The sequence below is a fragment of the Diabrotica virgifera genome, chromosome 3 (assembly GCF_917563875.1).
Source record: "Diabrotica virgifera virgifera chromosome 3, PGI_DIABVI_V3a".
Taxonomy (NCBI): domain Eukaryota; kingdom Metazoa; phylum Arthropoda; class Insecta; order Coleoptera; family Chrysomelidae; genus Diabrotica; species Diabrotica virgifera.
This window is the reverse complement of record NC_065445.1, coordinates 75,805,144-75,823,318: the sequence shown is the minus strand read 5'-3', so window position 1 is coordinate 75,823,318 and position 18,175 is coordinate 75,805,144. Positions and strand designations below refer to the sequence as shown.

Genomic DNA, 18,175 nt, shown 5'->3' with positions numbered 1-18,175 from the left:
ATAGCCGTATTACAAAAATAATGTATTCAATGATGTTGTGTCAAATGTACAATGATTTCTTTATACATTATGTGCTATGATTTAATCGTAGAAACTTGCATTCAGGATGAAATCAAGGCGATGCGCCATGGCTAAAATATTGGGAGAGTCAGGCAGACCGTACAACATGCATTTGCACCTTAACCCTTAATCATTGACATGCGGTATGTCATGCCTCGCCGAAAATATATTTTGTTGTAAAACTTGTTTTATAAAAGATTCCTTCGAACACCATCATTTTTGTACCTTCAAGTGGTGTGTACTTGTAACTCCTCCCACCAACTGCTGCAGTTTTAGTATGGTTTAGTAATTTTCAGCTACGTTGACGTAAAGTTTTTTGGCGGTATCACTTACCGCACGTTTACGTTTATATAGTTAAAAAAAAGCAGTCCATTCAGTATTCTTTCAGTATTAGAATGGCATCAAATTCATCCGGCTGTTATATTTTCACGTATGTACTTTCAACATTGTTTTACCATTTTTTAGTTAACAATACTAGTTTTTTTGTAATTCAGTTTATAAAGATTTTTTAAGAACCTCCACCATTTTTTTAATATGATACATGCGTTCATAATTTTCTTGAAAAAAATAAAGTTTATTTTATTTGGAGCAGTATTTTATTTTACAGCAGTATGAATATGTATAACTATGGAATGATACAGCAGTATCATTCCACAGTTGATGTAAAAAACAAGTACAGTGATATAAGATAAAGTGATATATTAAAAACAAAGGAGAATATGCAACGGTATGCTATACCGCATGTCAGTGTCTACGTCCGGAAACATCCACGTCAGTAGTTAAGGGTTAACATACTATTGAATATACTATATATACTACATATAGAATACAACCCTGGAACAGGTCCTCGGAAAAATCTTTCATTAAGAATTGTCCTTATAGTAACTGGAGAAACCTTAGCACAAAATACGAAGATTTAACCTAATTCACTTAAATAAAATATTCCTCCTTACTGAGATACAGATATGTCTGGATCCCGCGTATGAAAAAAAGTTGATTAATAGCAAACTGAAAATTTGTTAATAGCTTAAGGGTGTCTAGTCGGATAAACTTTGATATATGGGAACATTGGAACAGGGGCAGTTTTAATTGTGGAACAGGTTAAAAATTTGGAACGGTCAGACCACGAAAACGGCACATTTATTTTGTCCGACAGAACAGACTTAACCTCTCCGAACAGAGATTAAACTCTCATGCAAAAATCAGACTGCTATTTATCACCTGTCATAATTCCTGTCATTTGACATATTCTACATGTTCCACTCATTAAAACGCCCATTTGGTGATAAATGGCAGTCTGATTTTTGCATGAGAGTTTAATCTCCGTTCGGAGAGTTTAAGTCTGTTCTGTCGGACAAAATACATGTGCCGTTTTCGTGGGCCGACCGTTCCAAATTTTTAACCTGTTCCACAATTAAAACTTCCCCTGTTTCAGTGTTCCCATATATCAAAGTTTGTCCGACTAGACACCCTTACGCTATTAACAAATTTTCAGCTTGCTATTAATCAACTTTTTTTTCATACGCGGGATCCAGACCTAAGCGTGTTTTATTATAAACTAAAATGATTTTAGCACATTGTTTTAACACCTTCCCATATTTTTTGTTAAAACTTGATAAACAGTTTACACATGTTAGGATACTCTAACTAGTCTTAAAATATAGTTTTCCGCTGTTACCAGAGGCGTGCTGTAGGGATGTATAATACTTCATTTTCGTCCCCTTTTCGCCTCACAATCTACGCCACTGTCGTAATAATCATTTCAGTATGTTTTTTTGGTTCCTTGTTACTTTTTACATAAATATTAGCCTTTTGTCTCATTGCGATAAAGTAAGTAGTTTTCAAGTTATTTGCGTTCAAAGATAATTCATTCCATAAGACTATGCATTTTAAACTACATTCAATATAGTCTAGTCGCAACATAGGGGGTCCCGTGGGCACTTTTAGCTCGCCGCGATTTGATGGTGGTATTATAGGTTTTTTGGGTCGCTGAATCCAATGGAAGTGGTCTGGAAGCCCAAATGTAGTGCGTTTGATTGTTATAGTCTGTTCGCTAAACTCAGACACAACTGGCTAGTGATTTTAGTAAGTAATTTTGCCAATTTGGTAAAATTGGCAAAAAAATAATTACTAAATAGTTAATAATTACTAAATAGTTAGTAATTTTGCCAATTTTGGCAAAATAGGCCAAAAACAAAAAAATTACCGACTAAAATCACTAGCCAGTTGTGTCATGAGTTTAGCGAACCGACTATATTAACGAATTATGGTAAAACTAGGTATTTTTCAGGAATTATTAGAAGCCCTGTAAATAAATTGATAGTGTTAAGGTCTTCTTTGGTGTATTTTTGGTCACTGAATCGAATGCGACTAGTCGCGATTCCTCAAAATATGTTCTTATTTTTTTAATAACAAAATAATTGTTTATTCGCCGAAAAGCTCGAAATAATGCGCTATCTACAGCAAGTTTGTAGTCTTTTTCATAGTACTTTTATACGCTAAATCGATTGCCACTAGTCGTAGTAGCTAAACCACGTTCCGACTAAAAAAACCACTTGTATTGACATGAAATTTGGCATACACGTAGCTAACATGTCAAACAAAACAAGTGACATTGTGCCGATGTGTGCTTTTACCCTGGGGTGACTTTCACCCCTTTTCGGGGGTGAAAATAGAAACATTTAAAATAAGTCAGGAAGTGGATAAACTGATTAATTCTAAGTAACTTTTGTTCTATACAGTTTTTTCACTAAATCAAAACTTTTCGAGTTATTTGCGAGTGAATTTGTTCATTTTCAACAAAAAAACCACGTTTTTGGTGGTTTTTGAAAGTTCTCAGAACTTTCGCAATCTTGGACCGCGTTTGTTGCTACCTGTTGATCGCTACTGTGTGCTCTTAAGTGTTTTGGGTTAAATCTTCGTATTTTGTGCTAAGGTGTCTCCAGTTACGATATGGACAATTCTTAATGAAACTCCCTGTATAGAGATTATAAAACAAATTTTAACGTATCAAGTATATACAATAAAAATGTTAGTAAAACTTAAAAGATGGTTGGAAGATGATTTTTAAACCCACTTTTTGCTATGAGACTGGCAATTCGAATGTTTTTTATTCCTTAGTATTGTTGTGAAATATTGTAATATCTTTTTCTGAGAAGATATGATTTAATAATAAAGAACAATAACACACAACTACTTAATCGCAATTAATTTGCTAATATTTACAAGGTTACCATGAAAATAGTGGTAAAAACGTTACTATAATAGCGTTGATTATGCTCTACAACTGACTTAGGTACCGCATACGGCCTCCATGACAAAAGAGACAATAAAGCACTGTACAATGATACACTGCTTCATGCAATTATCAACATTAATATTACAAGAGAGTGGGAATAAATTGATAATAAAGCAACAATTTTTCGAAAACTTGTTGCCTGGCAATAGACAGGAGAGCCCGCAGGGCTCGATTGACTATTGCAGAATGGAAACGAGTTTGAGAATCAAATTGGAGCATTATTTTATTATGTATTCTTACTATCGTATGATAATTATAATCGGCAGGTAATTTTTTAATAATTACAAACAAAATTCAATTCTTTGTAAATAAACATTCAGTGATATTTATCCCGATCCCAATTATGTGACACACATTTTTCAACTTTTCAAAGTGAACAGCACAGTTTAGCAGATATTCAGACGAAGATATCAATAAAGTATTAAAAAAGAGTTAAAATTATTTATACATACAGTTTTATTCATAAACTAATCTTACCGAAGTACCTACACTCGAGAGCTTAAAATTGCCGAATTGTGTTGTCCTCGTGACAATTTCACATTAGATGCAGAAATAAATTATTATGGTTCATCATCATCATCATTCTCTTTGCCTTATCCCTATGCGGGGTCGGCTTCCCTAATTGCATTTCTCCACACAATTCTATCTTGGATCATATCAATGTTAATCCATTTTTACAACATGTCCTGCCTTATCGTCTCCCCCCAGGTCTTCTTTGGTCTTCCTCTCCTACTCCTTCCAGGAATCTGCACTTCAGCTATTCTATGTATTGGGTGACTAACGTCTCGATGTTGAACATGACCAAACCATCTTAACCTATGCTCTCTTATTTTGGCATCAATTGGTGCCACACCTAGATTTCCCCTAATATACTCATTTCTAATTTTATCCTTCTTTGTCACTCCACTCATCCATCTAAGCATTCTCATTTCCGCCACATGCACTCGTTGTTCCTCTTTCTTTTTCACTGCCCAACATTCAGTTCCGTACATCATAGCCGGTCTTATGGCTGTTTTATAGAATTTTCCCTTCAGCTTCATTGGAATTTTTCTGTCACACAACACACCACTCGCTTCTTTCCACTTCATCCATCCAGACCTAATTCTACTGCATGCATCTCCATCTATTTCTCCATTACTCTGTAATACCGATCCTAGGTACTTAAAACTATTGCTTTTCACAATCATTTTACCATCCAAAGATACCATTTTATTTGTAGTAACTCCATCTTTAAATCAACATTCCAAATACTCTGTTTTTGTCCTACTAAGTTTTAAACCTTTTTCCTCCAGAGCTTTTCTCCACTGTTCCAGTTTTTGTTCTAAGTCTCTTTCACTATTTCCTATTAACACTACATCACCAGCATACATTAGGCACCATGGAATGCTACCCTGTAGTTTCGCTGTTATCTGGTCCAAAACTAATGAGAATAAATAAGGACTAAGCACAGAGCCTTGGTACAATCCTACTTTTACCTAAAATTTATCAGTCTCTCCCACACCTGTCCTAACACTAGTCGTTACTCCCTCATACATATCTCTCACAATCTTTACATATTCGCCAGGGACTCCTTTCTTATCGCGTGCCCACCACAGAATTTCTCGAGGAACTCTATCATATGCTTTCTCCAGATCAATGAATATCATATGAGCGTTGGTCTCTTTATTCCTGTATTTTTCCGTCAGTTGCCTTACAATGAAAATTGCATCTGTTGTTGATCTGCCCTGCATAAAGCCAAATTGATTATCGGATATTTCGGTTTCTTCACGTATCCGTCTATCAATTACTCTCTCCCATATTTTCATGGTGTGGCTATAAGTAGTTTTATAGCCCTGTAGTTTGTACATTGTTGTATGTCTCCCTTGTTTTTGTAGGCAGGTACTAATATACTGCTTCTCCATTCGCCTGGCATTTGTCCAACTTCCATAATTCTATTAAATAGACCTGCTAGCCAACTTATTCCTGTCTCTCCCAATGCTCTCCATACTTCCCCAAGAATATCATCTGGTCCGACTGCTTTTCCTTTCTTTATTTTTTGAAGCGCTTGAGCCACTTCCTCGTTTGTTATTTTGGTGACCATTGCTGCTACTGTCTCTGTTGACTCTACAGGCTGTCTGTCAAATTCTTCATTTAATAAGCTGTCAAAGTACTTTCTCCATCTCTTTTTGACATCCTTTTCGTGAATTAGTATTTTATTATTTTTATCTCGGATACATCTAATCTGATTAAAATTTCTTGCTTTCTTTGCTCTCTGTTTGGCTATTTTATTTATCTTTGCTTCGCCTTCCCTAGTATCAAGTTGATCGTATAGGTTTGAATACGCTTCTGCTTTAGCTTTTGCTACTGGTACTTTCGCTTCCTTTTTGGCGACCATATAGTTGTTTTGAAGATCTATGTCCGATCTGGTTTCTTGCCACTTTTTATATAATTTTCACTTTTCTTTTATTTTTCCTTGTACTTGCCTATTGTTTGGCTATTTTATTTATCTTTGCTTCGCCTTCCCTGGTATCAAGTTGATCGTATAGGTTTGAATACGCTTCTGCTTTAGCTTTTGCTACTGCTACTTTCGCTTCCTTTTTGGCGACCATATAGTTGTTTTGAAGATCTATGTCCGATCTGGTTTCTTGCCACTTTTTATATAATTTTCCCTTCTCTTTTATTTTTCCTTGTACTTCATTTGACCACCACCAAGTCTCTTTATCCTCAAACTTCTTTCCTGACGTTTTCCCAAGTATTTCAATAGCCGTCTCTCTAACAATATTGGCCATTTTTCTCCAAATTGTGTTTGTGTTAGGGCTTCCTTTCATGTTCCAACATATTTTTTCTATTATTCTTTCCCTGAATAGACCTTTTTTCTCATCTTTTAGCATCCACCACTTGATTTTTTGTGGCCCTCTCCGATACTTTTGTTTAGTTTCGCTTTTTTACTTCGATGTCCAGAACAGCTTATGTTGAAGGCTTACTGTCTCACTAACTATTACCTTGCAGTCCTTGCATTCACGTATGTCTTCTTTCCTTATCATGAAGTATGTAGTCTATTTGGGATTGATGTTGTCCACTTTTGTAGGTAATAAGTTGAGTTTCTCTCTTTTTAAAGAATGTGTTAACAATCGCTATATCCAATGCTGTTGCTAATTCAAGCATGTCATCTCCAGCTTCATTTCTAGTTCCAAAGCCTAATCCCCCATGTATGGTTTCATATCCTGTCTTGACTTGGCCCACATGTGCATTGAAATTACCTCCTATTATAACTTTCTCCTCTGCTAGAATATCACTCAGTACGTCTCCTAATTGGTCATAGAAAGCTCTTCTTTCATTTTCACCCAGACCTGTTTGAGGAGCATACACACACAACATTCAATACCTCTTTATCAATTACAAATTTCACTGACATCATACTATCACTCGTTCTTGCAACTTCTACTACGTTATCTTTAAGATAAATTATTAAATAAACTGTTAAATAAATTATTATGGTTCATTTTTTTTAAAGGCGACAGTTGTCAAAACGATAAACTCATTGTCATTGTAATTAAACAGAAACAAATACCTAAAAATTATTCCCACTACAATAATGCAGGTAACTAAAAAATTCCCACTATAATAATGATCTGATTTGACATAATTAAACACGTAATGAAACATCTGACTACACGATTGGAAATTACGATCATTAAGAAGGCGAACGATAGTTTTACTTTCAATATTAACAATATTGAAAATAAAACTTTATTAGAACCAAGCTTCTGGTTATAAACCATTCGTGCCTTCTAAAATTTGCAAGCCAACGAATTGCCGGAGCTAGGAAGGCCGAGGGAGATCTATCAGTTTGCATCTCACTACCCGCCTGTCTAGCACGGAAAAATTCCAACACAGATTAGTTCCCAATACTCAGAATAGGAGTAGAACTAATAAAAATAATAAATAATCATAAAAACGAAAAGTCTCAGATACAGAATTCCCCATTCTAATAAAAAAGAATGTGTGTGTACTTTGTACGCACGTAAGAAGATATTCTTCTATTATATAATAGGTAATTTAAACGAAGTAAATATACTTAAAAGGTTATTTGTATTTTATTTAAAAATCAAACTAACTTTCTTATCTACCACTTTCCAAAAATTTTTATTAAAACAACCAAAAATAAAAAAAAATATGAATCGCCCAGGAATTGAACCCGCAACCTCCCAATCTCAGTGCTAACGCATTTCCCACTACTCCAGCGAGGCCCTAGAAATAGACATGTAAGTTTCGGATATAATTACACAACACGGCGACATATAGTGTAAAAATGTTATGCTTACATAATATTTTATTATTTTACTACAGGGAAACACAAATCCAAAAACACAAGAATTTTAATAAATAATACATTTCCTAAAACCACTAATATATTCTTTTAATGACTTATTTGCACGGTTACAGATACATACATACCTATCTTGAAAGATTAGCAATGAACTACATACTCTCAGAACTACATACTGTCAGTGTGCGCAGGCGCGCGGCTTATGTACAATTTTACCCTCAATCGATTCGCCGCTAAAGAAGAATATCTTCAAAATTAAAATGGTAACTAATTATTTAAATCTGAAAACTTTTCTTGTTGGGACTTCTTTCTGGTACATCCTTAATCTGTGACTTTTATAATTTCTAAGACAACAGACGACAAGTAAAGAAAGCGAAAAGGACTCTGCGATATGCAGTCACATTCCGCTTTCATTCGTCTAGGACCTAGGAAAAAATGGTCCGAAAGAAAGTTCCTAGTACTCAAATCTGAGTAGAGATAAACTTACGTGCATAGAAATAGACCCACTTAAAAATTTGGTCATTTTTGATGTCTCGTATTTCCTAAACCTGTTGGCCGATTTAAGTGATTTTTTTACTATGTTATAGCCTGATTCTTTAGCAATATCTCTGTAATAATATTGTTGCTAAACAGGTAAATTTTTATTGTATACCGGGTGTACGAATCAAACTGTATTTTTTCTCAAAGTTCGCATCACACTGTGGAATATTCGAGCATTTATAAAATACTGAAATTAAAACCCAACTGTACCTTCAGGTTTTCTTAATATTCTGTTTTTTATTCTTTCGTTTATGTTGGATAATAAAAAAATTAGGTACCTTAACAACTAGACATGTTCTTCATCAATACACGGTGTTTCTAAATAAGTACGACAAACTTTAAGGAGTAATTCTGCATGAAAAAATAATGAAAGTTTATTTGATAAACGTATGTTTGCAAATGTTTCGTTTACGAGATACTGGATGTTGAATTTTTTCTTACAAACTGACGATTTATTTACTGCTCTAAAACCAGTTGAGATATGCAAACGAAATTTGGTAGGTTTTAAGAGATAGATATTGAGGATTTTTTGACATAACATTAAGACTTTAATATTCACCATTAGCGCGCATACGGGTAATATGACCGATCATATTACCCGTATGCACGCTAATGGTGAATATAAAATTCTTAATTTTATGTCAAAACATCAACAATAAGTATCTCTTAAAACCTACCAAATTTCATTTGCATATCTCAACTGGTTTTAGACCAATAAATAAATCGTCAGTTTGTAAGAAAAAAATTCAACATCCCGTATCTCGGAAACGAACCATTTGCAAACACACGTTTATAAAGCAAACTTTCATTATTTTTCATGCAGAATTACCCCTTAAAGTCTGTCCCACTTATTTAAAAACACCGTGTATTGATGAAGAACATGTCTAGTTGTTAAAATACCTAACTTTTTTATTATCCAACATAAACGAATGAATAAAAAACATAATGTTAAGAAAACCTGAGGCTATAGTTGGGTTTTAATTTCAGTATTTTATTAATGCTAGAATATTCCACAAGGTGATGCGAACTTTGAGAAAAAAACACAGTTTGATTCGTACACCCGGAACACAATAAATATTTACCTCTTTAGCAACAATATTATTATAGCGATACTGTTAAAGAATAAGGCTAAAACATATTAAAAAAATCACTTAAATCGGCCAACAGGTTTAGGAAATACGAGACATCAAAAATGACCAAATTTTTAAGTGGGCCGATTTCCATGCACGTATGTTTAGAAGTGAAAAAGACAGTTTATGTTTCCTTTCGATTCAGAGGCGATGCACTATCTCCTGACAGCTGTTTCTGTCTTACGACGTCATCGGTGGAGCTACATACATGCCTGTGAGGCATGCAAAAAAAAGATAATTAGAGGAGAAAGAATTGATGAGGAATATACATTTTACTATTAGTACTAAAATGGTAGAATAAATGTGATCATACACTTATTTTTATTTATTTTTACACAGTATTAAACGATTAGTGAAAGCATTACCAGGAAATAAAATTAAAACATAAAAACCAAGCTTTTCTCTAAATGTCCAAATTATTCAAGATACATAATTTAGATTCTAGATTTGTAGATTCTAGATTTCTAAAATTCTAGATTCTAGATTTAGGTGCTACATAATTCTCATTTTTGCTTTACTGGCTAGAGTCATGGACCTTGACTCAGACAAAAGCAAAGAGACTGGAAACGTTCAAGATGTGCACTATAGAACATATATAGTACTAACAACAATGACACTATCCTACTAGGTGGAAACGATTAATTCAAACCAAAGCCAACTACAAAATCTAAACTTATTTTCAGTATGTCGTAAACATTTTAATACCATGAAAGCATAAGCATATGCTGAATGATGTGGAGAGTAAATTGGCATCAAAATGAACGTTTGTTATAAAAGGTTTAGTTAAAATGTGTTTTTTGATTTTTTCGTATCATTAACGTTGTTCCTTTATCCACACACACACACACACACACACACACACACACACACACACACACACACACACACACACACACACACACACACACACACACACACACACACACACACACACACACACACACACACACACACACACACACACACACACACACACACACACACACACACACACACACACACACACACACACACACACACACACACACACACACACACACACACACACACACACACACACACACACACACACACACACACACACACACACACACACACACACACACACACACACACACACACACACACACACACACACACACACACACACACACACACACACACACACACACACACACACACACACACACACACACACACACACACACACACACACACACACACACACACACACACACACACACACACACACACACACACACACACACACACACACACACACACACACACACACACACACACACACACACACACACACACACACACACACACACACACACACACACACACACACACACACACACACACACACACACACACACACACACACACACACACACACACACACACACACACACACACACACACACACACACACACACACACCACACACACACACACACACACACACACACACACACACACACACACACACACACACACACACACACACACACACACACACACACACACACACACACACACACACACACACACACACACACACACACACACACACACACACACACACACACACACACACACACACACACACACACACACACACACACACACACACACACACACACACACACACACACACACACACACACACACACACACACACACACACACACACACACACACACACACACACACACACACACACACACACACACACACACACACACACACACACACACACACACACACACACACACACACACACACACACACACACACACACACACACACACACACACACACACACACACACACACACACACACACACACACACACACACACACACACACACACACACACACACACACACACACACACACACACACACACACACACACACACACACACACACACACACACACACACACACACACACACACACACACACACACACACACACACACACACACACACACACACACACACACACACACACACACACACACACACACACACACACACACACACACACACACACACACACACACACACACACACACACACACACACACACACACACACACACACACACACACACACACACACACACACACACACACACACACACACACACACACACACACACACACACACACACACACACACACACACACACACACACACACACACACACACACACACACACACACACACACACACACACACACACACACACACACACACACACACACACACACACACACACACACACACACACACACACACACACACACACACACACACACACACACACACACACACACACACACACACACACACACACACACACACACACACACACACACACACACACACACACACACACACACACACACACACACACACACACACACACACACACACACACACACACACACACACACACACACACACACACACACACACACACACACACACACACACACACACACACACACACACACACACACACACACACACACACACACACACACACACACACACACACACAATATGAAATCACCACATATTTCAAAACAATATTTATTTCTTTTAAAAAAACTTGTTATTGTTGCGAAGAATAAAGGTTTTTATTGAAAATAAACGAATCGATAAGACAATCAGATAGTACAGCTCGGTACGGTATAGGTTATTTGCTTGAGTTGCAAATTTCAACTAAAATAAAAAAACTAATTTTTGCGTCCAAAAACGAAAATATGCCTCATGTGGGGTTATAGAACTTACAACGGGGAAAGACTATTGGTCTTGTGGAGCAAGTAATGTTTTTAGAGGGACATGGCAGCAGAGCTGGCTAGATGTATCACACGGCTTTCTGTCTAAAACCTATGCTAGGTAAGAGGAACTAGAAATGCTCAAAAATCAAGAAGGGAAAGTCGCCAAAAAGTAATAAAGGCTCGCCACGATCGTTTAATTGTCCAAGAAGCTGGAAGACACCCAACCATTTCTCACCAGCAGCTCCAAAGGCAGCTTTTGGAAGCTACAGGTGTAACTTTTTCAGTTGAAACGATAAGAAGAAGAGTTCGTGCTAAGAAGTATACAGCAGGAGACAGTTATGGGTTCCCGAGTTATCCAGGCAGCACAAGATTGATCGCCTAAATTGGTGTCTTCACCACCAAAAATGGAACATTGGGAATTGACAAAATTTTCAGAAAAAGTTAGGATATGTGTAAAATCAGATGACCCACGAAATCGTGCACTTAAAGGTCGAGGAATACAAGCAAAAACGAAAACTGTCAGATCTGTTCACAAATATAAAAGGGAAAGTGTAATTTTCTGGAGAGGAATTGTGATCCGTAAAAAAAACTCCTTTAATTTTCATCCAATCAACGTTAACTACTCACAGGTATGTTGATAACCTGTAGTTAGGCTATGGAGAGGTGCAACAGGAGAAAATTTAATTTTAATGCATGATAATGGACTTTCTCATGCCATTAGAGTGGCTAGAGACATCATTCAAGCAGAAGGTATCCCTTGTTTGGAGAGATCTGCTTGCTTACCCGAGCTTAACCCTTTATAGTATTTGTGGGATATGCTTAAAAGAAAAATTAGAGCTCGCCGGGAAAATCCACAAAACACCGCACGGCTAGTACAAGCTGCTCTTGAAGAATGGAGCAACCTACTGCCTCAACAAAATGTTGATAATTTGATTAGGAGCGTGCCCGCGCAAACTGAAGCTTACATAAGGACTAGTGGTGATAACACTGACTACCAAAAAAAAAAACAAAAAAAATTAATAAAAATAATTTAAACATTATTCGTTTTGCATTGAAATTTTGAATGCTATTGACTTTAAAACAACTAGTTTCAATTTGTTTTTTTAAATACTTTATTGTTTTATTTAATTGTTTGACTTCGTGTGTTCGTTTTTTTAAATCAGAACGAAATAATAAGAAATATCAGATCATTCCATATAAATTTGGTTGTGTGTATTTAGATTATAACAAAATGGAAATGGTTCCTTATAGAACTATAATTTCTTTTTAAGAAATTTCAATAGGTACCTACACGATGTTTTTTTTGTTAATAGCGATTAACATTTCATTTGCGTAATAAATGCAATCGTATGACCCAAAAACACCGACATAATAATTAATACGTTAATCAAAATAACTGTGTCGCTTTATTTTTAATTTCAAATATCTCGCAAACTAATGTCTTTATCGTTACTACGAATAAAGAGTACTTAAGTTATTTACATAGAAAGTATCGGAGAATCTAAAAATTAGGCTGAAGTAGCAATTCCGTCAATGGCGTAGAATTGAGGAAGGGTCTACCATTCACTTTCTTCTATCGTACGCCTCTGGTAATAGCCAGAAATGTTTATTTAACATAATAGTACCTACACTTCCTACGAAGTATGACAAGAATATGTCAAATAGTTTTAAAGTAGATACTCGGTACAAATGGTTTTAAAATTTTTAAATAAAACACCTTGTAACTCAGTAAGGAGTCATATTTTATTTAAGTGATTTGGGTCACACCGTAATATTTTGATGTCTAAAATTTTTAACGCAGAGATTGAACATTCTTAATGAATCACCCTGTATATTAACTACTATAATTGAGGCGTTGAGCGCAAAAGTGGCCCAAGCCCAAAATATTCAACTTGGAGAAAATCGCAAAAGAAATTTTGCTCTTTTTTTAAATGCAAATTAAAGTTTCTTAAACTTAAATTGTATCATTTATTTTTTTATGTTTGTATGTAAAATGATGTTAGGTATGATAATATTACTTTTTTTTGCATGTGATTAAAAAAATAAGGATTTGATTGTGGTTTGGGCCGATTTTGCATTTATGGTTTTGTTATAACTTATCAAAGCAATAAGGGCTTGTGATACAAAAAAAAGAAAACACAAATATTTAAATTTATTTAAGGCAAATAGACTTTATTTACAATATTTTTCAATGGTCATCATCTGTTATTGCGCCCAGGTCCTCTGCAGCACGTTCACTGTGTAGGAGTAGTTTATAAAATTCGTGATGGACGGGATGAATATAGTCAAGTAACGCTAGCAAATCTTTGTATTTTGCTACTTGTATCGGCCTTGGTCCTGCAAATAATCGCTGATTAAATGTGGCAAGTTCCAAAAAGTTTTTCTTGTCCCGTTTTGTCATGTTAACTTCATAAAAAAGGACCTCTTCGTTGTTGGAATATTTGAATTGAATAAATCGAGATTTTTCCTTACTGTAGTGTAGCCACTGTATGCACAACCACTCTACTTTTTCTCCTGTTTCAGTTGTTTTACGATGCGTTAACGCCTTTTCCAAACCTTACGTGGAAAAAATTCTGTGGTTTTCATTGCGACCACAGGAAACTTGTTCTTTTTTCACGTGTCAGACACTACTTGCATCCAGTCACTAGAAACATAGATGTTTTTATAGTGCTTCTTGTTCTTCTCAATCAAAGTCCGAAATCTTGGTCATTCGGTAGATATGAACGTCCAGAGACTAAGAATTAATGCTCTATACTTTCTAATGTAAATTAGTTGCTTAAGCATAAGATTATAACATAAGAGTATAAGATTATCACATTATTCAAGCAGAGCAAGAACTACATCAAAGAAAGGCAGACGCCGCACGAATAGGTATGATTCAGGAAGCAGCAGCTGCTGTTCTCGACAACGACCGGACAATTATTTCATTTGACCTTATGAAAACGTTAGCAACACCAATTATTTCTACGGGAATTGCCTACTACAAAAGGCAATTGTGGACGTTTTGTTTCGGAATTCCTAACTTACAAACACATGTGGAATGAAAGCATTGCTTTACGTGGACCACGCAAGAAATAGGATCCTGCATTGCACATTACATAAAGAACTATGTTGGAACGAAAAAATTGATTATGTCCAGTGATCAATGTGGAGCGCAGAACAGAAACTTTAAAATAGCTGCCCTTTGTACTTACATCGTTGCAATTGCAATAACCAATCTTAAATCCTACCAAATTTTATTTTCATATCTCAACCGGTTTTAGAGCAATAAATAAATCGTCAGTTTGTAAGAAAATAATTCAACATCCAGTATATCGGAAACGAAGCATTTGCGGACATGTGTTTATAAAGTAAACAGCCATTATTTTTTCATGCAGATTTACCCCTTAAAGTTTGCCGCACTTATTTAGAAACACCCTGTATTAATTAAGAACATGGCTAGTTGTTAAAGTACCTAACTTTTTTATTATCCAACATAAGCGAATGAATCAAAAAACGATATGTTATTAAAATGTTATTATTAAATGGTATAGTTCAGTTTTAATTTCAGTATTTTATAAATGCTAGAATATTCCATAAAGTGTGGTGAACTTTGAGAATAAAACACAGTTTGATTGGTACACCCGGTATACAATGATAGTTTACCTGTCCAGCAAGAATATTATTACAGAAATTTTGTTCAAGAATAAGGCTATAACATATTAAAAAAATCACTTAAATCGGACAACATGTTTAGGAAATTCAAGACATCAAATATTACCCATTTTTTGGGGTGGCCATTTTTTGTGCCGGTCAGTGTATATACTTACACTTACGACTTTTACATTAGAAGTGTTTACTTCATCGTAAGTTTTTATAACTATGTTATATAGCCAAGCCAACTACAAGAATTTAGTTTTAAAATCTTTCATGTTTTAATTTTAAGCCCCTCGAAAGTTTTTAGTTAGTAAAATATAAAACGTACCGTATTTCGATTAAATTTACTCCATTGGTAATCACTGTATTATTTTCATCACACTGGTAATAATAAACACATTTACAGTTACTGTAAATCTCTAGGATACTATTATCTACATCATCGTCTCGTTTTAATCGTCGAAAATCACCTTGAACCTCCACAAGAAGAAAACTAGTCAATAACAAAACACTTAACACAGCGTACGTCGACATTTTGAAATTACAAATCAAAACTTTTTTATAATTGATATTCTACAATCACCGTAAAGATAAAATGAAGGCGACCACAACATATTATTGCGAGGTTAAAGTGGATATTTGATAATACTTTTATTTATCGAATGAAAGGATAAGACACAGACCGATAGGATGGGGGAAACCTCATTAACGTCAGATGATTGTTTCCAAACCGGAATATCAAGAGATTCTCGCAATCATTTACATTTACATTATAAAAATGTATATCCCCACATGTCCTCCATACGGGGTCGACTATTTTGCGGTTTACTTTTTGGATTGGAGTCCGATAACCGACTGTCTACAGTTAAGATTTGGAAAGACAGAACTCTATAAATAAATTTTCTTTGTTCTTCCGACCGCTTTCTTTGTTCTTTTAACCGTTTTCTAGTTAAATGAAACATTTTATTAAACTGATAATAACTAGACTCCTAATGCATTCTGTTCTTTTCTATTTTTATAGAAATCAGTTGATTTTATTTTTGTCTCTTAATTTTCTCTTCGCTTTAGAGTATTTGTTTACTCAATCGGCAAGAAAGTTCAACATGATCATCATCATCATTCTCTTTGCCTTATCCCTATGCGGGGTCGGTTTCTCTAATTGCATTTCTCCACACAATTCTATTTTGGGTCATATCAATATTAATCCCCTTTACCAACATGTCCTGCCTAATCGTCTTCCCCCACGTCTTCTTTAGTCTTCCTCTCCTACTCCTTCCAGGAATCTGCACTTCAGCAATTCTTCGTATTGGGTGATTAACGTCTCGACGTTGAACATGACCAAACCATCTCAACCTATGCTCTCTCATTTTGGCATCAATTGGTGTCACGCCTAGACTTCCCCTAATATACTTATTTTTAATTTTATCCTTTTTTGTCACTCCACTTATCCATCTAAGCATTCTCATTTCCGCCACATGCATTCGTTGTTCATCTTTATTTTTCACTGCCCAACATTCAGGTCCGTACATCATAGCCGGCCTTATGACTGTTTTATAGAATTTTCCCTTCAACTTTATTGGAATTTTTCTGTCACACAGCACACCACTCGCTTCCCTCCACTTCATCCATCCAGCCCTAATTCTACTGCATGCATCTCCATCTATTTCTCCATTACTCTGTAAGACCGATCCCAGGTACTTAAAACTATTGCTTTTTACAATCAGTTCACCATCCAAAGATACCATTTTATTTGTAGTAACTCCATCTTTAAATGAGCATTCCAAATACTCTGTCTTTGTCCTACTAAGTTTTAAACCTTTTTCCTCGAGAGCTTGTCTCCACTGTTCCATTTTTTGTTCTAAGTCTATTTCACTATTTCCTACTAACACGACATCATCAGCATACATTAAGCACCATGGAATGTTACCCTGTAGTTTCGCTGTCATCTGGTGCAAAACTAAAGAGAATAAATACGGACTACGCACCGAGCCTTGGTGCAATCCTACTTTCACATGAAATTTATCAGTCTCTCCCACACCTGTCCTAACACTAGTCGTTACTCCCTCATACATATCCCTCACAGTCTTTACATATTCACCAGGGACTCCTTTCTGATTGAGTGCCCACCACAGAATCTCTTGAGGAACTCTATCATATGCTTTCTCAAGATCAATGAATACCATAAGAGCGTTTGTTTCTTTACTCCTGTATTTTTCCATCAACTGCCTTATAATGAAAATTGCATCTGTTGTTGATCTGCCTGCATAAAGCCAAATTGATTCTCGGATATTTCGGTCTCTTCACGTATCCGTCTATCAATTACTCTTTCCCATATTTTCATGGTGTGGCTAAGTAGTTTTATAGCCCTGTAGTTTGTACATTGTTGTATATCTCCCTTGTTTT

The 18,175-nt window shown here is 35.7% G+C and overlaps 1 protein-coding gene across 2 annotated transcripts in view; it reads right to left on the bottom strand.

Moving 5' to 3' along the window:
• Nucleotides 1-16,498, bottom strand: part of LOC126881149 (phenoloxidase-activating factor 2-like) — a 38,883-nt gene extending 22,385 nt beyond the window's left edge. Inside the window, exon 1 of one of the 2 annotated variants that reach the window (XM_050645218.1) lies at nt 16,101-16,498. In XM_050645218.1, coding sequence (XP_050501175.1) covers nt 16,101-16,306 — 206 coding nt within the window. In that variant the 5' untranslated portion in view covers nt 16,307-16,498. The remainder of the gene's footprint in view (nt 1-16,100) is intronic. The other variant, XM_050645219.1, reaches the window with a different exon arrangement.
• Nucleotides 16,499-18,175: the final 1,677 nt, after the last annotated feature.